Source organism: Amblyomma maculatum, chromosome 10 (assembly GCF_055883805.1).
Source record: "Amblyomma maculatum isolate TAMU_Amacu chromosome 10, ASM5588380v1, whole genome shotgun sequence".
Taxonomy (NCBI): Eukaryota; Metazoa; Arthropoda; class Arachnida; order Ixodida; family Ixodidae; genus Amblyomma; species Amblyomma maculatum.
This window is the reverse complement of record NC_139353.1, coordinates 97426512-97448765: the sequence shown is the minus strand read 5'-3', so window position 1 is coordinate 97448765 and position 22254 is coordinate 97426512. Positions and strand designations below refer to the sequence as shown.

Genomic DNA, 22254 nt, shown 5'->3' with positions numbered 1-22254 from the left:
AACAGACAAACCGTTAATCAGGACCTTTAATGGACATGCCAGAAAACACGACACTTGCAAAAGTCACAAGGAGCAAAGAATTATGTCTGCCGCGTAACAAAATTTGAAAGGCTTACACGTATTCCTCGCAATCCGTTAAACAACCAAGAACCGACCGATATACAAAAATTTGAACACTTGAGGCCAGTTTTCTTCATGTACATTATTACAAAAATATCACGGCTATTTTAAAACTGGACATTCACGCAAAGAGTACAAAGCGAAAGTACAATCAAGAACTGACCGATTTATAAAATTTCGGTGATACGATCCGATTGATACGAATTTTGGGATGATACGAATTCCCGCCTGGAGTGCATTCTGTACAATGTGCAAAATTTCGAATGTTCTGGTCACTCTCCTGTGCCACTGCGAACTCACACGCGAGAACTGCAACCGCAACCTTGAGCACTACGCAATCGCCAGCCTTGCTGTATGTACACATCACGAGCAGTGTGCGGTGATGCGTGGTCTGCACATTGTAGACTTTGCGATCGCTATAATTGCGCTGCACGCTTCGTGAGCAGTCTGTGGCGCCGCTCGGCCGGCGCGTCATCTTTTTGATATGCTAAGCTTGTACAGTAAATAGTCGTGCCGTACGCACTGCGAGAAGTCCGCGGAGGCACGTGGCGCACACGACTGCGGCGTCGCAATTGCCTGTCGCGCTGTGCACGCTGCGAGTGGCGGGCTGGGACCGCGCGACCGTAATAAACCTTCTCGGACATAAACAGCTCTGTGCAACTGCCTTTCCCATGATTCTGCAAACTTATTCTCTTTCGTTTTGATGATGCCAATTTTCGGGCGATACGAATTCTTTCAAGACACCGTGAGATTCATACAAATGAGGTTCTACTGTTACAAAATGTTTGAGCACTTAAAAAACACTTTTATTCATGTAAGTTACAACAACAAAAAAATCACGGTTATAATAAAAGTAGATATTCACAGAGTGCAAAGAAAAATTGAAACTCAAATCAAAATCTCCTCATCCTAGGAATTTCGATAAGGAGAGCGGTGTCAGACAGTCCGTCATAGAATTTGGTATGTTTCTGAATAGAAATTTGAGCTCTCCCTTAGTTGAATAAAGAAGGCTACTGGCTTCAACAGGTTCAAACAGAGTTGCCATGTCTCGAATCGCTTTTGTATCTTATGTAAAGCTTGGCATAAAATCTATCGATGCACTTCAGCATCACCCTCTTATTTTCTTCCTGCAACGAAAGTCCCGAATCTGGCTTGTTCGCTTGGCATCCTCTCTTGACACGCCTCTCAACTGCAATTCCAAGTTCATTACATTTTATGAGCTCCTGCTCAACAGCAGTACTGAACACCACAGGTGCAAATAACACAAGGGCCCTCCTAATTTTTTTTTTTTTAGTCAGCATGTAGTGATCAGACTTGCCATCACCTGAGCACCGTGCCTTTCGGCGTTTTGAAAGTGTGAGGCATATGTATAACTGGGCCGAGGAGCGAGAAAAGTACAGGAGATATGAACAAGACAGAATACAAAAGACTGCTGGAGAGATGCTGCCTGCGGTCCTAGCTTGGGAAAGGAGATTGAGGTGCACATAAGCAAAGAAGAGGATGCAGCGGCACAGCAGCCGACAGGTGTCGTCTAACACCCACCCGCAAAGGGGGTTTCCGGTGGGTATCAGGTTAATGCTGGTCTTTCCGGGGTACATGCACGTACACAGGCCCGGTCCAATGTTAAATTGTCGTTGAGTCTCTAGCATAAACTAAGGTAAGTGTTTTCAAGCCCTCCTCACTACAGAATAATTCATTCTACGAAGAGATCGCACTTGTCATTCAGTGTTTCCACCAGTTCGCGTCTTTACACAAAATTTATTTCGCCCCTCGCCCCTTCCCCCCTCTAACTGCTGCACCCCACTGAGCATTGCACCCAGTGCGTTCCGCACCCCACACACCCCCTCGCGATGCTACTAGGTGGATAAAATTTCTCCCATAGCCCTCCACTACGGCAACTCTTTCTCTCCTCTTTGCCATCTTTCTCCTCTTCCTTATGGCATAGTCAGGTGTCCACAGAACAAGTGTCGCGGAAACTGCACCTTTCCCTTCCTTGAATCAAAACCAAAACCACCTTAGATATGCAGCTCATACCACTTTAATCGCTGAAGGTGCAGAGAAACTCGAGAGACTCCTGACGTGCGTGAAAGATGAGAGTGAGAAGTTTGGTTTTCATGAACATTTGAAAGATGAGAAAGAGAACCTTGGTCTTCAACTGAACATTTAAAGGTGAGAGAAATTTAGTCTTCAACTGAACATTTGAAAGGAGAGTGAAGTTTGGTCTTCAACTGAACATTTGAAAGATGAGTGTGAGAAGCTTTGTTTTCAACTGAACATTTGAAAGATGAGTGAGAAGCTTGGTCTACAACTGAACATTTAAATAGAGAGGTTTAGTCTTCAACTGAACATTTGAAATGAGAGTGAAGTTTGGTCTTCAACTGAACATTTGAAATGAGAGTGAAGTTTGGTCTTCAACTGAACATTTATAAAATGAGTGAGAAGCTTGGTCTTTGACTGAACAGCATTTAAAAGATGAGAGTGAGGAGCTTGGTCTTCTACTGAACATTCAAAGATTACAGATGTTTAGTCTTAAACTGAACATTTGAAAGATGAGAGTGAGAAGCTTTGCCTTCAACTGAACGTTTGAAAGATTAGTGAGAAGCTTGGTCTTCAACTGAACAATAAGTATGGGAGAGGTTTAGTCTTCAACTGAAGATTTGAAAGCAGAGTGAAGTTTGGTCGTCAACTGAACATTTGAAAGATGAGTGTGAGAAGTTGTCTTCAACTGAGCATTTAAGAGATTAGAGTGAGAAGCTTGGTCTTCAACTGAACATTTGAAAGAAGAGTTAGAAGCTTGGCCCTATCAAGTCCTGGAACATACAGGGCCAAAAAGTAAAAGCCGTGACGGATTTTCTCTTGGGCTCCTAGATTACCTCGGAAAGTGACTGTAGTCGTGAAATTAGGAGATGCCTGCTTCTGGGAAAGACAGCCATGGCAATGTAGGAACAAACCCAGGTCCTGTTGCCGTGCACGAGAAGCTAAAAAAAGCTATCTGCTAGCTAGTCGCAATTGCTGACCGAGGTTAAGGGTTTAGAACCGAATTAACTACTTAAGACATGTCTAAACTTACCAGCAGATTATCTGAACTTATATCACATTATCAAATCTAGCAGAAACGCAGAAGAAACATCCAACCAAATTTTAAAAAATTGAAGCCCACCTATCATGCTGAGAATTGCTCACAATGCAAAACCTCATTTTCTACAATATCGAAGATAACAATGCATTGGAAACGTATGCAGAGTCTGAAGCAGTAGTCCTCCGCCTCTGCCGTGATCGCTTGGGTCTAACAATCGAATCTAAAGAAATGGAATGGGCTCACCGTCTTGGCTGCCATTCTGCTAAGCACATTCGCCCCAATAATAGTTAAATTTACACTTTCTAAAACTAAAGAATTACCATAAAATTCCGAGCAAATGCCCCCACTATGCAAGAGCCTTCCATAATGTCACTGCTAATTTCACATTTCCACGCCGTTCCAAGAAAGCGCCTCCCTCTCCTGCGTCGCAACTCCCCGCTCCCTACCCTTGGCATGCATCTCACCCCGCTGTCTAGGTGGGAGCTGGTGACGACATGAAAAAACACACTCGTTAACATATTTAAACAGCATGCTGAGAGAAAACGTCGGTGGCGGGGGCCGATCAGTTTGCATCAGCAGAGGTGGCTCAGTGAGAGCACACTGCGCAGCACCTCGCTGACGCCTTGACATACAACACACTCCTCAGTCCAATTGCCCTGATCAGAGATAAACAAACACTTAAACCCATGTCGACTGAGTTCAATTTTTTGGCTGGAAATTTTGTCATGATCTTAAATTTCGGTCCCGTTCCGGGAAAGTGCCCCCCTCTACTTTTCTGCTAATTTCGGCATGTAAGAGTGGGGCGCTTGCTCGAAATTTTACGGTAATGCTTTTCAATGGCCGCAAGTTGAAAGAAAAAAGTTGAACTACAGCATTGGGGAGGACTTCTCACGTCTTGTCCGCAATACGTGCAAGCTTCTTGTTGCTTGTGAAATGCAGGAAACCACAATTTTCCCTGTGCTATGAAACACTGCACATTGGCACCAAACGGTACAAATTTGATGATTCATCGCAGTCAGTGCAAGAAATCGCATAGAATACGGTTCAACCCCTCACACCTAAAGCATACGCAGTGGCCTTCTCAAAAAAAACGTTTCTAATCTTGTCTTTTCATCCGCGAACAACATATTCATCCTAACTGAAACTTGGCTCGCAGAAGACATCAGATTTTGAAGTTCTAGTGGATCTATCAAAGTTTAATGTTTTCTGTAAGGGTTGTTAGGACACCCGCGGAGGTGTTCTTATTGCCACTAACCAACAGTTGCCTTTTGCCATTATTAGCATTCAATCAGAGCTAGAAATATGTGCAATTTGCCGTTCCACACCTCAATCCACCATAATATATGTCTGCCGTAGACCACGCCGCACAAATAAAACATTTTTTTGTAGCCGTAATGACAGCCTAAATCAACTCGCCATTAAACATTTTAATGCACGCATTCTTTTTGATTTCAGTTTCCCGACTATTGGCTGGCAGAACCGAACCCTAACAGGAAATGCAAATATAATGAACTTGATTGTTGTTTGTCTACATTTTAAACTCGCCTAGTTAGTAAGAGTACCGACACATGTCACCCGTGAATGTTCCGTCTTGGATCTCGTACTAACAAATCAACCTGGAAGTTTATCAATCAGCGACCTTAAAGTTCTTCATGCAACATTCACTTTCATGTCAGAATCTCACCAGATATACAGCAAAATAATTTGCCTTTACAACGAAGGCAATTAACAGTAAAATTATCCATCAATTTCATGTTTTTTCCCAAATTTCTAAACAGGCTTCTATACTCAATGAGTTGAAGACAACTGGCTAGCCTTCAGAACCAAAGTCACAGAATTAACAAGTTTATTCCCACTTTCACATTTCGTGTGAATCGAAATAAACTGATTTTCAAAGTCACTAAAAACACTCGAAAACAAAGACTTTCCTGAGCAGCAAATTGAAACCCGAGCGTATGCACATTGAGCAAGTACTATGTGACCGAGGATTTTTATTTGCAGTTCATAACTCCAAACGCATAATTTTTCCACTGACCTGCCCAAGATTCTAACAAATAACCAGTGAAAGTTCTGGCAAATACTTAACCCTCAGCAGACGCTCATCACCGCGTTTACCAACATACTTGTGGAAGAGGCAAGCATCATTGAATGTACTGATATGTCAACACTGCATTCTCATCAGTCTTCACAAAAAAAAAAACAATATGCCACCATCTGTTAAAACTGCTTATCCTTGTCCATTTATGCCGTCAATCATATTTTCTGTACATGCAATGTTTTCTGTCGTAGAAACTATTAAGTCAACTTCTGCAGGTACTGACAAAATTACAACCAAACTATAAAATATGCTCACCACATTTCCGCTTAATGTCTATCGTTACTGTTTCTACAATCACTGTCCTCAAGAAGCATACCCAGAGATTGGAAGGTGGGTAAGGTCGTTCCAGTCTTGAATCAGGTAACAAAAAATCGCTCCTTAACTACCGCCCCATTTTGTTAACCAGCATGCATGAAAAATCATGAAACATTTCATCTATTCTTCTAATCAATTTCCTTGGCACTAATAATTTTTTCTATCCTTAGTATGGTTTCTGTAGGGCCTATCCTGCAAAACACAATTGGCTATTTTCGTCTATGACTTGAATGTGAATCTTGATTCTAACCTTCAAACTGATGCTATCTTTTCTGACTTTGCCAAAGCTTTTGACAAAATGCCTCACAATCTCTTACTGCTAAAGCTTTCTTGGTTAAACTTGCACCCTAACGTACTGGAATGCATAAAATAATTTTAACTAACCACACCCAGTTTGTTTGTTAACAATGAAGCCTTTAGCTTTCTATCAGTAAATCGGGCGTCCTGCAAGGATCAGTCCTTGGTCCTCTTCTATATGTAATATATATTAATGACTTACCCAAGCATGCCTCCAGTAACATCTGCCAACCAAGGTCCGGATAGTTCGTGCTATTGTTTTTCCAATTGTGATGTATAGATGCAAGAGTTGGACTGTGAAGACGGCTGATCGCCGAAGATGATGCTTTTGAATTGTGGTGCTGGCAGGGATTCTTGAGTTTCTTGGATTAACAGAAGATCAACTCAGCCACTACTGGTGACCATAAACTCTGACTTCTCATTGGAAGGTAAAATTTTAAAGTTAAAGGTCCACTACTTTGATCATCTTATGCAAAGAGAGGAGTCACTAGAGATAACCTTGATGCTGGGAAAGATTGATGGACACTGTAGAACGAGCTGACAGCAAATGCAACAGTTAGATGGCATCCTCGAGGCATTACAGCTGCAACGTTATGATACATGAAAATAGTGGGTGGCCAAACAGTTTGGCATGATATGGTTTATAGGTTCATGAAGGGTCGGACACAACTGTATGACGTAAATGAACTCGTATGCTAGCAGTCATCTAATCCAAGGAAGTTTTGTGGTTTCTTCCCACCAGTCTACATGGGTGGTTGATTGATTTCTCTTCACATCCTGTTATGTCTGTGTACTACCATTATATAGTTTCTCATTCGAATTCACTAAATGCAGAAATAGCTTCGTCGACAATAGAGCTAACCTTACCCAGAACAAGTGCATAAAAATTTTCAGACAACAATAAACTCGAGAATCTCCACGTATTTTAGGTGCTTGGTTGGAAGTGTGTGTGTGTATGGGGGGGGGGGGTTATGCCGAGTATTAGAATAATTCACTCCGCAGTTGCTGCTAGGGAAATGCAGAGCACATCAAGCTCAGCACCAAGAGAAAATCCATGTCCGTGAACGGGAGTAGAGTAAGCCACAGAATGAATAATGAAGGTACCACTTGAGAAATGGGGCATACTATGGACTATTGCATCATGTGTTACTAAATAAATAAAAAATGTGCCACTTATTCTAGTTGTGCCTCTAATTCACAGTCGCAAAACTATGACTGCTTTTTAATTGAGAAAAACCAAGCTAATAAATTTGGTCAGCTCTTTCTGGGTGGAGTGTTCAACACACTCAGTCTTTATGGCAGTTGTCCCACAATTGTATTTTCTCCTAAGCAAGTATTATGTATTGGTGCAAATGAAAATGCATGAAATTAGATTGCAGACAATGCAGCATGCCATGGAAGGGAACATGATAAATAATGTTAACAGAGGCTGTGGGGGGAAGCTGTGTGGGTCATGGAAGAAATGCAAGTTCACATACCTTCATTTCAATAGTCATGGACAACACATGTATGGCAGAGAACAACTAACCGATATTGCTAAAAGTAATAGAATGGATTTTGATCGGAGGCAGCCATACCAAAGGGGTAGTACAAAGTTATTTGGGCTGTTATTGCAAAATTTGCAGAGAAGAGATGGCTGCAACTGGCACAGGACAGCATTGGTTCCCAAACTATGTTACAAAGGCCATCATTGTGCAGTAGGTGTTCTGAGGCTGATGACTATGGTGATGCATAGCTCGAGCGCACATAAGTGTGGAGTAGCCGACTGTAACGTTTCGTTCTTGCTAACTGAATTGTTGCATTGTATGGTTGCGAGCAGGCTGAAGAAGATCCAAGAGAAGAAAAAGCAGCTCAGGGCACGCCGGGAGGCTGAATTGGCTCTGACAAAGGGGAAAGCTGGAACAGAACAGCAGCAGCAGCCGGCTAGCATTCTGGATGATACCCACGATGAGGACATCCTCTTCACCTGATGTCCACGACTGCCTTGTAAAGGGTTCCCGAGCTGGCCATAGTCTTGCTGCAACAACGCATTGGGTCAAGGCACTTTTGCTACGGGGAACTGGATAGAGGCTCTGCATCCCCTGCAGTGACCCCTTTCCAAGGGATCCATTAAAAAGAACAAGCAGGAAAGTGATGATGTATTGAGGTTGCCATTGTTCCATCCTACTGCATTCATAACAACATTAGGGTGGCTTAAGGGAGGTGGCTGGGGTGTTGCAAGGGTGGAAGTGACCTCATGGGAGGAGTGTGTGGATGCATGTTTCATTCCATATTTCGTGCAGTCTGGGAGACTGCGCATCATGTTAGTGTATGCAAGTGACCTCATGGGAGGAGTGTGTGGATGCATGTTTCATTCCATATTTCGTGCAGTCTGGGAGACTGCGCATCATGTTAGTGTATGCTTGTGGATCATTAATTCCGATCGAATAAGAGCATTGCAGTGGTTCAAGCATGTTTTCAGCTGATATAAAGTGCCTAGAGTACGAGGGGGTACCCAAAGGAAACCGAACTTATTTCCTTTTGAAACTATTTATTCACATTTGAAACACACACCTTCAATCTCCTTTAAACTACTCTCCACTTTCACTACTACAATTGTTTAAACTTTCATTCCACTTTGCAAAAAATTGTTTAAAATCAGCTTTTGTGATGCTTGACAGCGCCTGCGTCGTTTTTTTTTCTTTGTCTCTCCAACATCAGCAAAACGCTTTGCTTTCATACATTTTTTCATTTTGGGAAACAAAAAAAGTCACACCAGGCAAGGTCTGCTGAGAATAGAGGGTGAAGAACAGGGGTCATACCATTTTTGGTCAAATATTGATGATTGCATGAATTTTTTCAGCATTTTCATGTGTTCATGCTGTGGAAAGACGACCAGAACGAAGTTGGTCATCAATTAGCATTTCATAGCCTGAGTTGCTTTGGGACGTTAAATCCCACAAACCAAACCAAACCCATTTTGAAATGGGAGAACCAATCAAACACTTGAGTTTTCCCCATAGCATCATCCTTGTACGCCGTCGTTAACATTTCAAGAGTTTCTGTTCCATTTTTTGCGAGCAGAAAGGACATTTCACTGCCACGCGCTGTTTACGAAAATCAGCCATTGCAAAAACGATGCTCACAGAAAACAGTTGTTACTATAAACTCTGCCGAAGCTAGTACGTCGTCGTTAACATTTCAAGAGTTTCTGTTCCATTTTTTGCGAGCAGAAAGGACATTTCACTGCCACGCACTGTTTACGAAAATCAGCCATTGCAAAAACGATGCTCACAGAAAACAGTTGTTACTATAAACTCTGCCGAAGCTAGTACGTCTGGCCTTCAGCGACACCACTCGGCTGACTTACTCTGGGATGTTCCACTCTATGCACTCTCAGCAGCAAAACACGGTACTACAAAAGTGCTGCCCACCAAAAATTAGTTCAGTTTCTTTTGGGTACCCTCTCGTATGGGACCTACTAGGCGTTATATGTCTCAAGGCTGGTACATGCAATTGATTAAGCGATCTCGGCAGCGACAAAGCGAAAAATTTTCAACATGTTGGAACTGCGTTGCTGTGGCTGCTTGAGCTACTGCGTAAGTTCAAAAGTTTTTTATGTTGCCATGGCAGAAAGCACGGCTGTTATTACTTGCACAAGAAACAGGCTTTACACTTCATGCAGTATGAATAAATGTTTGTGATTGTTACGAGCGTGTCCTCATATTTCTCATTAATCCTGGTTTCTTGCACCTTTGGAGGCCTGTTGCGTACTCACCGGTTTTTTAGTAGTACATACTACATGTGTATGAAGCACTGGTCAAAGTGTACACATGAATGGGGAGTGAGGTTCACTTTCTCGCTTGTTTGAACTCTTTGCTCAACTGACATTAAAGAATGGCTATAGTAAACTGAGGTGTGTCCAATCAAAATTTTTTTGATTTTGGTTGGAGAAGAAAAGAATGATGTGCTAACACATGTTGGCATATGCCGTCTAGAATATTTTCTCTTCCCTTCAACAGCTGCTGCATCTTCTGCCAGCATCATGAAAGGAGTGCTTCAGAGAAAGACGGCTCGGTCAACAAAGCCTTGCTGCTGCCCTTAAATGTGTCCTGTATCCTCACGGAAGCAGGACAAATCGCCCAACAACATTAGCAAAATTAGTAGTGCTTTAACTCCACTTGAATCGATTAGGACGTGTGAAAAGCAGTGTTTGGTACGGTTGATTTGCTTGCTGGTTTAGCATTGAGAGGCTGGCACAGAGTTTAGCGAAGTGTTAAACATCTGTAGATGGTTTGCTTTTTGAGAAAAGGACTGATGCAGTATTTCTCTCACATCTGTATGGAAGCGTACACTTACCATTAATGGCATGCATTTGGAGGTACAGGGTTGTCCACGCTTAGGATGAACACAAGAGCACATGGCCCCTCTCTTCAATGTGCCATTGCACCTGATCTGTCCACGCAGTGAAGGTAAGTGGCAAGCCACGCGAAGGTCACCTACAAGTTGCTCAATGCCAGCTCAACTCTGCTTTAATATGCTGCTTATTGGATGCAAAGGCTTTTGAAGAGAGCATCCACCTCCTCGCATGCTCATCCTATGGATGGATGACCTTGTATATTAGGTGTTCATTTAAAATAAATATTGTAAGCCAGCCGCCACTTTGACTAGACATTATTTCTAAAGTGGAAGAATATTACACCTCCTGAATGCTGCACAAAGAACGATTTCATCACAATTTATGTATTCAAGGCACTCGCAGGCTCCAAACAGTATTGTGTGTGGGGCCGAGTACAGGGAGCAAAGAATACAGAAAGCGATCATGCAGCATGATACAAGTGACAACAAAGGTTACCATCAATGGCGACTAAAAGCTGAATAAAAAAGTACATGGCAGCATATAAAAACAAAGAAAAAGACAGCAGTATTTGCTCTTTGGAGACTACAAGTTCATGAGCAGCAGCAATGTAATTTGGAAGGAGTGAAAAAGCTATCAAATGCTATAGAGCATTCGAGGAACATGCAGTCGGAAAACCGTGCATATCTAGGTTGGTAAGTTTGAATATCTGTGCATCACCTGGAAATTCCTTCCTAAATCCACGTTGGCTTAGTGTTCCAAGTGGCGCAATTGATGATGCAATGACATGTTCAAGACGTTTGCATGTGATTCAGGTTCGAGATATTGGGTGGCAGTTGCTGACATTATTTCTATCCCCAGCTATAAATATTGCAGGTTTTCTAGCCTTTTTCTAATCCTATGATATTTTCCCAGTAGACAATGATTGTTTGAATATGTGAGCAAAGATAACATTGGAATTATTGACGATGTTTTAAGAACTTTAGTACTCGTGCCATCTTACGCCACAGAAAGTTGACAACTTGAGATTATTGATCACTGTGCAGTTGCGGCAAAAGTTACAGATACAGGTCCGATGCACTGATGGTCAACCTCGGTTATTTGTGGGATACCGGATAATATTGGATAAGAAAGACGTGAAAAACTTCAAAAACAAGCGAGCATCTTGACTTTGTCGGTATCCAGATGTCTTGCAGAGAAATTTGAGCATCTGAGTTTTTGGGCAAGATAGTTTTCCAGAATTTTGTAGGGTTATTGATCAGAGTTTGGAGATCACATTAAAAAAATTTTTGTTTGGCTTTGTGTCAAAACATGTCAGTATTTTTGGCCAGCTTCTTTACAGGGAAGCCGTGATTGTGGTGTTCCTAATTGTTCGGCTCTTCTAAATAAACTTTTTGTTCTTTAGTGCGGCAACACCCTGCCAGTGCAACCACGGTTTTAATATATTCACGTGAAAGAGGAATTGTGGTAAGGGAAAATGGACTAGCTTTTAATTTTTCTATGAACAAATTGTAAGCTTGTTAACCTAACATTTAGAAAACAGTTGGAGATATGTGCAGCAAAAGTTTTCAAACCATTGTTGACAGTGTCATAGTCTTGCCATTTATAATCTATGATGTGTTTAAGCTGAACCCACTAAGCAGATGATCACAATCTTTTATTAAGAGACACTGAGCTGGCATACTGGAAAGCAGTTGTAGGGTAGGTTTATTATCTGGTCGAGAGGGAAATCTTAGAGGTAGGGAAATCTATAGAGAAATTCGTTAGAGTTACTAGAATATGACAGGCTATTCCAATCAATATCGGATAGTTCAAAGTGCCGAAAGAAAAATATGACCATTAGAAAATTTTGCTTTAGCTGCACTAGTGTTACGACTTCCCTGAAATAAATGAGCTATTAGAATTCTGGCACTATGTAGCATCCTAACCCAGGTAGTACCGAATATTAGATGTTACTTATTGTTTTGTGATATGAAACATTAGTAGAACATTCAAAAGAAACAGTAATAGTGGCTTGAAAATGACTTATGTAATGCTTATGTTGTATGTTATGCTTTGTTTTATTGTTACAAATAAATGTCACCGTAAAAACGCGTATGATATGAACCCGCACATATATTACATAAATTGTCTGTATATGATAAATCGAAATTTTGTCAGCAAGGAAATATATGCCCTGAAAACACTCGTATGTATATGTACATCGGACGCACACCTCGTATCTTATGTGGATATATATAAATGGGCGTAGTTCGTACCTCCGACAGATGTACAAATACGTATGTCCGAAAGCAGAGGTCATACGTATGTCCGACGGACGTCCGATTTCGGCGAAGGACATTCGGCTCTAGCTCGGATGTCCAACGGACATCGGTGGTTGCTTGGGTAATACATAGATGAGTAATTGTGGGATAGCAGGAACGGAGGAAAAAATTCCATCCGTGTACACTGTGAGTGAAGAAATATCGACCAAAGAGTTTATTTTCACTACGCTTCGCGTCTGCTCCACGAGGCATGCCTGCCGCTTCATGTGTGCAGGTGCTACAGGTGCTTTCCTTCTGTCTTTTCCTTACACGGCTTCAACTTGAGCTAGAATCTACCGCCTTTTTTGCTCATACTCAATTCGGCTTCCGCTCACATCTCTGCACCTAAGACATTCTACTGCACCTGAAAGAGACAGTCCTAAACAATACTCTCCATAAACAGGCCACACGGGCCATACTTGCACAATTCATATACAAAAGGCATTTCACAATGTAAGCCATGACCACATTCTGTCTACCTTTGCCATAACTAACTGAGGACTACGCATCTGGCGCTATGTTGAGGCATTCCTAACCAAACGCACTCTGCTCCTACACCTCCCCGATCAATCATTCACCCAACCGAGGCACACCGCAGTGTTCAGTCCTCTCACCCACCCTATTTAACATCGCCTTAACTCCCTTAGCCCGGATACTCGAAACTATACCCGATCTTTAGCACACAATATACGCAGGCGACATCGCACTATGGACTACTAAGGGTTGCCCTGGCCAAGTTAAACATACTTTGCAACTCGCTGCTGATGCCATCCACATATATACACAGGTTTTAGGTCTTGCGTTGTACCGCAGAAATCTGAGCTCCTAGTAATTAAACCTTCCCCACCTGCCCCAACCATCACCATACTCCTTGAGAACGCCCCGATTCCCAAAGTACCACGACTCCGACTGCTAGGTCTCCACATTCAACAGGACCTGCAGCGCCAAATCAACCAGATCACACATCTCATTCGTCACATTTCAAGCCGCAATCACGGCCTCAAGAAAAGGACACTAACACTCGTAGGTGCCCTCATCGTTAGTCGACTATCCTACCACCACGTCACCAAAACCCAACTCAATAAACTTAACGTCGTACACTGCTCAGCCGGTAAAGCTGCTCTCCTTTACTGTCATACCAGTACGATTCGGCTTCTTCAATTAGGCATACATAACAATGTTGAGGAGATCATAGATGCGCACCTCTCTAGCCAACAACGTCGACTCCGCACAACACCTATGCTCAATGCTACTCCTGATCCCTCGCTTCACACTCATATAGCATCTGCGCAACCTCCTCGAAATATGGATCCCGAACACCACGAATGCCGTCGCGCAGTCCGTGCCTCACATTTTTCCAAACAGTATTGTACACGCCAGGACATCATCTACAGGGATGCTTCACGTAATCCGGACATTCCTCACATCTGCACTGCCGTGTTCACGGACATTCGCCGCTCAACATTCAATGCCGCCTCCACCCAATGCACTAGCATCGCGGAGCCCGAATGCTTGGTCATTACACTCGCTATTGCATGCATCAGTCAGTTGCAGACTCAGCTCACCACGGTATGCACGGACTTCCAAACAACATACAGATATGTCCTGCGAGGAACCCTCCCACAGTCATCCTCTAAAATGTTATCTACTCTACCTACCCCTCCCGATCCAATCACCATCACATGGGTACCTGGGCACGAGGACATCCTCGGAAATGAGCGCGCTCATGCGTTTGCCCGAGAACTGAGCTTCCGGGCACCTGTGGATGGCCTCCTCAAACCTTCGTTATACACCCTCATCGTACCTCTTGATTACACTACAATTGTTCACCACTATCGTCGTTGCCGTGTCACGTACCCGCCACTATATCACACGCTCTCACATCGAGAACACGTACTGCGACAACTCCAGACACATTCGTTCCCATCTCCTTAATTTGCCCACATGTTTCACCCCACGGACTTACCACCATACTGCACCACATGCAATATGCCACTCCACCCACCCGAGTTACTTATGGGAATGCCCACATCCCATCCGCGTTCCTCCTGTCAAACACCCCACCCCCTCTTCTTGGGAGGCTGCCCTTCTAGCAACGCAACCCGCAGATCAGTTACAGCTGGTAGAGCGGGCTACGCTAGAAGGAACAGCCTGAGGGCTCCTGGACTAAGGGGTCCTCCTGGGAGTGTGTACATTTTTTTTTATTTAAATAAAGTTTTCCCCCCTCCTCCTCCTATCGACATAATTTCATCGAAAGATTTCATCGAAATAATTCGACGAGTTTTGCAGCATGTTATGCTCACTGGGGCGGAGAGTGTATTTTTCCAAATAATCTTTCTTTGTTTTGCATCAACTATTTTTTAAAATTGTTTAGTCTTCCCAGAAATACTCTGTATATAGTACTTGATTTTTGCCTGTTCAGAACAAGCTATGATGCACCTTGTGATTCATTTACATTCACGTGACCAGTTAGTTTGTGGAAGAGCCAAGGGAAGAGCTGTATAATGGACCTACAAACCGGACCTCCACGATCACCAAGGTCAGCATTCCGAGAGCAGTGCGCTTTAGAGTCGCCTATGTGGCTCCCGGATTACGGTGCTTTTGTGTGCCTACCAGAATTTGACATTTGTGATAATCAAGAATTGTTTGGGCATGGCGGTATTGCATTTGCAGCCCAGTGATTTGAAGCTTGAGCTGTTCGAGATTTCCTTTCACTTTTTTTCCATGCAATAAAAAAAATTACACGGTCTCTTAGAAGTCTCTTTAAGAAGGACGAAAGCCTACTTATCCTCTCCTATCATTTGCCTCTCATCGTTTACCTCTTATCAGTGTTCGCCCCGCCGGGGTGGTACAGTGGTAAGACGCCCGACTACTGCGCCGGAGTACCCGGGTTCGAACCCGACCTCGGCGGCTGCGTTTAGATGGAGGCGAAACGAAGAGGCGTCCGTGTGCTGTGCGATGTCAGCGCACGTTAAAGATCCCCAGGTGGTCGAAATTATCTCGTAGCCCTCCACTACGGCTCCTCTTTCTTTCTTTCCACTTTCACTCCCACCGCCCTCCCTTCCCTTGCGGCGCGGTTGAGGTGTCCACAGGAAAACAAGTGAGACAGTTACCTCGCCTTTCCCTTCCTATAAATCAATCAATCTTATCGGTGTTCATTGCAGTGCTTTATGTAATTGATTTGCTGGAAGGGAAAGGTGCAGCATCTGTATCACTAGGCCAGGTTTTTCACATACGCCAGCTACACTATTCTAGCAAAACTCTGAGACAGTTATCTCGCCTTTCCCTTCCTATAAATCAATCAATCTTATCGGTGTTCGTTGCAGTGCTTTATGTAATTGATTTGCAGGAAGGGAAAGGCGCAGCATCTGTATCACTAGGGCCAGTTTTTTCACCTACGCCAGCTACACTATTGTAGCAAAACACCATTGGAGATTTTGGAGATTTGCAACACCGGTATAGCTAGTGTAGGGTAAACAAATGGCCCTACTTCCTCCAGCAAACCTGTTCGGACGGTACACCATCGCGCCTGTCGCGTGGCGTTCCTTGCCGCGCATTCAAGCGTGGGATTGCAGATTGCAGGAACGCTAAACCAGAACACAACTCGCGGAATCTCGCAAAATATGACAGATCTCGCGCTCAGGATTTCGTTCCGTGAGTCTAGAAAGGCCTTCGTCTTAAAAAATTTTGAGGCTTAGCTAAGGTTAAGCCTAGTCAGATGCGAAGCATATTGGTGGCTAGGCTTGGAAATGCACGGTTTTTCCTTAGTTAAACTCGGAAATACACGGTTTTCCTTGGTTGAACTCGGCAATAGCATGACTCGTTCATCTCGAAAATACGGTAGTATAACTGTGTTACCGACACACAACGAACATGACGAACCCCGGGCCAACGTTAGTCGATTACCACTACGCGAATATGTACGCGTACCAAAAGCTCTTAGAACACCGACCTGCTGAAGGGATCAACGATTATGAATTTTTCGGCAACAACACGGTCATATGGGAAAACCACCCCGTAAACTACCCATGTCCAGCTGGCTTGACATGCAGCAACGGCCACTCACTGGCCGCACTAGTGGAAGCATTGCTGACAAATTCCTCGCTTTGTTCTTTAGTTGTTGTAGAACGTTGTCGCCGTGCCGCATATTGAGCACGCCGCTTGGCTAGACGTTCTTCACGCTCTTCATCGGTCTCTGTAGCACGCCGCAGCTTTCGCTTCTCATTCCAACGGGCAGCCCTGTCTTCAGGAGGCATCTCAACCCCGTGTGTGCCAAGGAGGATATATAAAACTTGCTTGGTGTGTGCCTAGCAGAAGTTGTTGTTGTTGCTGTAGGAAGAAGGAAAAGAAAATGCACGGGCCTGCTACTGGCTCTGTAGCTGAGCCATCTCCGCTGCCTCGTGCAGATAGAAGAGAATATAGAGAAGAAAGAAAAGCAAGAGGGAAAGAAAGATGCGCGCCGCAACAACAGCCGTCGTCCACCACCAGCGGTGGCGTGTGCAATGACGGCCTACAACAGATAAAAATTCGGTGCCAGGCCAGCCCCCACCGCAAGCAGCGGTGACCCACCTGCACCAGCCCCATCAGGGCTGAGCACCCCTGAAGGGTCAAGAAGCAGACGCAACCCCCTTATATACCGCCGCTCCGGCATCACGTGTTCACTATAGCGCACCTAACGGTAGAAGTGGGAAGCGCATTGGTAGCGACGCCGCGCTCGACCGCGCGAGCCGGCTGCCCATCTCTCCTCTGCTCTGACGTCACGCATCACGTGGTACTCCTTGGTAGCGACGCCGCGCTCGACCACGCGAGCCGGCGGCCCATCTCTCCTCTGCTCTGACGTCACGCATCACGTGGTACTCCTTGGTAGCGATGCCGCGCTCGACGGCGCGAGATGCAGCCCGGTCTCTCCTCGGTCGTGACGTCACGCATCACGTGGTTCTCCTGGAGTATACCCAAACCCAGTACTAAATAAACATATCCGATCGGACTGCGAGGACGATAAATGTAAAAAGTGTGGGGCGAGAGGAACCCTCGACCATATAATTTGGGAGTGCGCTTACTCCCCAGGCAGGGCACAAAACGTTAGCAGTAGGGAAGCCTGGGAAACCTTATTGCGAAGCTCGGACCTTGAGCTCCAACTCACCGCCGTTCAACTGGCAGCAGAAGCCGCCGGCGAAACCAAACCGGCCAGCATGTAATGCGACCATTCCGTGCGGCTGGGCCGCTAAGTCCCCTCCCCCTTAAAGGGGGGTGAGACAGAGCGGTCCAGGCGGTGTGGTCCTTCTCTCTTGGACAATAAAAGTTTTCAACAACAACAACTCCTTGGTGGCGACGCCGCGCTCGACGGCGCGAGATGCAGCCCGGTTGTTGTTGTTGAAAACCTTTATTTCCACCGAGAAGCTCCGTTTCGGACACCCCGGCACGCAGGCCTGATGGAGCCTTACTCAGGAGCCTCTCTGAGTATCTGGTGAATATGCATTGTTGATTCACGGCCTCAGCCGCCAGGCAGATGGCTTGCTGCTGCTGAGCGGGGTCCTCGCTTCGCAGCAGGGTCTCCCAGGCGTCTCTATTTATATTTTCTTTAGCTCCTGGGCTGTTGTTACGTTCCTAAATAATATGATCTAGAGTGCCCCATCTCCCACATGTTATGCAATGTAGATCCTTTTCATATTTTGATATTGTTGCATATACCCAAAAGGGACTAATATGATTGCCCCCTTGTAGTCTCCTTCATGCAATTGCCTCCCCGTTTCCGAGGGAACGGTCTGGCGGCGGATAGACCCTTCTGCTTAGTTTATAGTGCTCTGCAACCTCTTTATACGAGATTAGGCTATCTTTTATATCCATGCAAGAGGGCTGCTCGGCAGCCGCCCGGTGATAGAGAGCTCGGGCAAACTCGTGAGCAGCCTCATTCCCTGCGATGGATTCATGTGCTGGTATCCATATAATTTCCACGTTGCGCTCAAGCGGCCTCGATTCGAGGACTCGTTTAGCTTCTTCTGATATTCTTCCCTTCCCAAAATTTCTGACCGCCTTTTTGCTATCGCATAGTACTAATTTAGCCTTGGTACCGACACAAGCGAGCGTTACTGCCAATTCCTCCGCCGCGTTGGCGTCTCTCGTGCGGCTTGAAGCCAATACTACAGGTGCTCCTGTTCCGTCGACTACTGTGGATACGGCTGCTCCTCTCCGTCCACATGCAGCATCTACGTAGGCCACTTGTTCTGCTGGTTGTTCTCCCATTCTTTTCTCGTAGGCTCTGGCTCTATGCCCGCGCCTCTCTGTTATATTCGGGGTGCATATTTTTTGGCATAGGCGGGACGCGTATCCTGGCTCTTATCTCTTCCGGGATATCCACTGTCTTATGAGCAGTGTATCCCGGTTGGATGTCTATCCATTCTAGTATTTTTCTTCCTGTCTCTCCTCTGTCGGGACGTCACACATCACGTGGTAGGTCATGAAAGGTCAATGGTGGCGACACCGCCGCGCTCGAGGAGCTGAGGCTTAGCTCTAGTAATATGCTTCGCATAAAATGTCAGCGTAGAGTAGTGGTTTGCCAGCCCGGTTGGGGTATGTATGGATAGTGGTTCGTGTCCTGGCGTAGACATTATTCAAATGTTTCTCATTTTCTTCTTCACGAGGACACGCCGTGATGGCATCTCGTGCACACTGCACGTAATCAATGAGGTAAGATATGATGTCGCCTTTGAAATGCTCAATATTAGAACCGATATGAAAGCTCAAGTTTTAGGTTGGTTTGGTTTGGTAAAACTATTTCCCACACTAAAGGTCCTGAAGAACACTCAGCTAGGCGCCAGGTATAGAGGGGCTCCCACGTCGGCACAGAGAATCCGAAGCTCTCCACCGCCGCGCGGGCCTTCTGGACATCCCGAAGCTGATCATGTAGTGAAGCACTTTGTAGCACTTTGTCCCAACGTTCCTTGGTCTTGGCGTAGGCGTTGCCCGATGCACAACCACACATCATATAATTCAAGTCTACACGATCACTGCACTGTTCACACACATGTTGTCCGTCGTAGTCTGTGCCGATGTGCTTCATGCGCCAGGGGTGGAGTTCGAGTTCGTTTGGAGCAAGCGTAACGTGACTGACTGCCTGCGGGTTAATTTCTTATCCGGGAAGAAAAATGCTCGTCTGCCTAAGATTTAGGTGCGGCCCTACGATACGCCGCTGCGAAGGTCGGCTCCTCGATCGGCGACAGTGCTCCTAGCGGCCACTTTTTCTTGCTGGGCCAAACTTTGGTGGCAGTTCCATGACCATTAGAAAGATCAGAAAACTGTTTCACTTTCCCTCAACGTCATGCTTGGGAAAACTCTTTGAAAGGGTCATCACTACCCGGCTTACCCGGTACCTGGAGAGCAATAACCTACTGCCGCCAACGCAGTTCGCATTCCGGCCGCATCTGTCAACGCAAGACGTTCTACTATACATATACAAAGACCTTCTCGAGAAACCTCCAAAGACCCAAACCAGGGCCATTTTAGTTCTTGATTTAAAAGGCGCATTTTACAACATTTTCCACTCCAGCATTCTGCGCGGCCTTGATGACGTCAACTGCGGTCCCAAGGGCTACAACTACATCAAAGATTTCCTTACATCGAGACAGGCTATCCTCAATCTGGGATCCTTCCGATCACAGCCCATCACACTTGGCCCGCGAGGAACCCTACAGGGGGGGGGGGGGCGGTCCTTTCACCCCTGCTATTCAACCTGGCGATGAAGGACCTACCATCCCAGCTTCAGAAAATTGAAGGCATACAACACGCCATCTACGCAGATGACATTACGATCTGGTGCCGCACTGGGGACGACGCAGAGGTGGAACAATGTCTTCAGGCTGCAGCCGACGTGGTCCACCAGTACGCAAAATCTCTAGGTCTACACTGCGCCCCAGAAAAGTCGGAACTGCTCATACTCAAGAACCCAAGACCTCTAGCTCAAAACATCTCAGTCAGCATCGATCGACACGAAATCCCCAAGCCATCCGAAATTAAAATCCTTGGCCAGTACATAGCACAAGGCCGCGAAAACCCCATGACCGTCAAAAAACTCGCAACAACAACGCAGCAGATAACAAGGATGCTCAGCCGCATTTGCAACAAGCACCACGGCTTAAAAGAAAGGGGCGCAATTCGCCTTCTACAAGCTTTTGTTGTCTCACGAATAATGTACGGAACTGCCTACCTCACCTCATTTCGCAAGAAATCGCAAAGCTAGAGTCACTAATACGGGCGGCCTATAAAACGGCACTGGGTCTGCCGAAGACCACATCAACATCGCGCCTCATGTCTCTCGGCATCCACAACACACTCCAAGAAATCTGGGAGGCGCAACGACTGTCACAGCTCAATCGCCTAGCCATCACTCGAACAGGCCAAATCCTTCTTAACAAGACACACCTCAAAGTACCCTACACAGTGGACCAAAGGACGGAACTTCCTCTATCAATCCGCAAAAACATCTGTGTCCATCAAATACCCAAAAACATGCATCCGACATTTAACGCAGAGCGAAGAAACGCCAGAGTTGAAAGCCTTCGCAAGAAATGGGATGGCCACCCGGACACGCTCTACGTGGATGCAGCCGGTCCATTCCAAGGGTGGATGACCATCGCCATAATGAATCCCGAGGCAAATTAGTCAACTGCGCATCAGTCCGCACATCCAGCCTCACTCACGCTGAGGAGGCAGCCATTGCACTAGCGCTGGCTACCAACCCAAATGCTTTTGTACTCACCGATTCCCAAAATTCGTGCAGGAATATTACCAGCGGACTCATCCATCAATCATGTCTTACACTATTAGCAAAACACCCTCCTAATCGGGCCGCAATCATCAGTTTCCGGGACACACGGAACACACAGGAGGGAATGACGCCGCCCACCGGCACGCCCGAGCTCTCTTACACCGGGATCTCCCCTTAGCCGATTAGGAAAAAGAACATATCACACAGCCTATAATCACCTTTGCTGAACTCCTACAGGCCTACAGACAGGCCAGGCAGACATACCCCACACCTCACAAAACTCTAGACAAGGCAGAAGAACACACCCTCCGCCGGCTACAGACAGACACTCTCGTTACACCATTTAAGCTCCACCAATGGTGCCCCTCACTTTACACACCAGAGTGCCCACACTGCGGAGAAATAGCCACGGTTTTTCACATGGTGTGGGCATGCCAATTAAATCCTTTTATCGATAAACTTCCTAATCCAAATTTGGAGCAGTGGGAGGCCGTTCTGCACAGCGAGGACCCCGACCAACAACGAGGACTGCAGTAGAGTTAGTTGTTGGGCTAGTTGGTATTCTAGATTTAAGGACATAGTTAGTTTTCAGCGCAAAGGCACGCGGCCAAAGGAAAGAAGCAGAACGAAGACAGCGCTGTGTTCGTCCCTATAGTCTTCATTCTTCTTCTTTTCTTTGGCCGCGTGCCTTTGCGCTGAAAACTATGTCCTTGAAACGAGGACTGGTTCGCAGGGCCCACGCTGCGGCGCAGGCCACTGGGCTGCCGGAATAGGCAGACCACCCACAACTCCGAGAACTCCCATGCACTCAATAAAGTTTTCAATCAATCAATCAATCAATCAATCAATCAATCAATCAATCAATCACATTTTATGGAAATAAAAAAATATCATTATTATAACCAGGCCTGCTCCTCACCCGGGCGTCGAGCGCTGCGGACG

At 45.5% G+C, this 22254-nt stretch overlaps 1 protein-coding gene across 1 annotated transcript in view; it reads left to right on the top strand.

Moving 5' to 3' along the window:
- The window catches only part of LOC146177075 (V-type proton ATPase subunit D 1-like), a 60017-nt gene extending 50419 nt beyond the window's left edge, over window positions 1–9598 (top strand). Inside the window, exon 7 of the mRNA XM_084583092.1 lies at window positions 7729–9598. Within this exon, the coding sequence (XP_084439218.1) occupies window positions 7729–7879 (151 nt within the window). The 3' untranslated portion in view covers window positions 7880–9598. The remainder of the gene's footprint in view (window positions 1–7728) is intronic.
- The last annotated feature ends 12656 nt before the right edge of the window (window positions 9599–22254 follow it).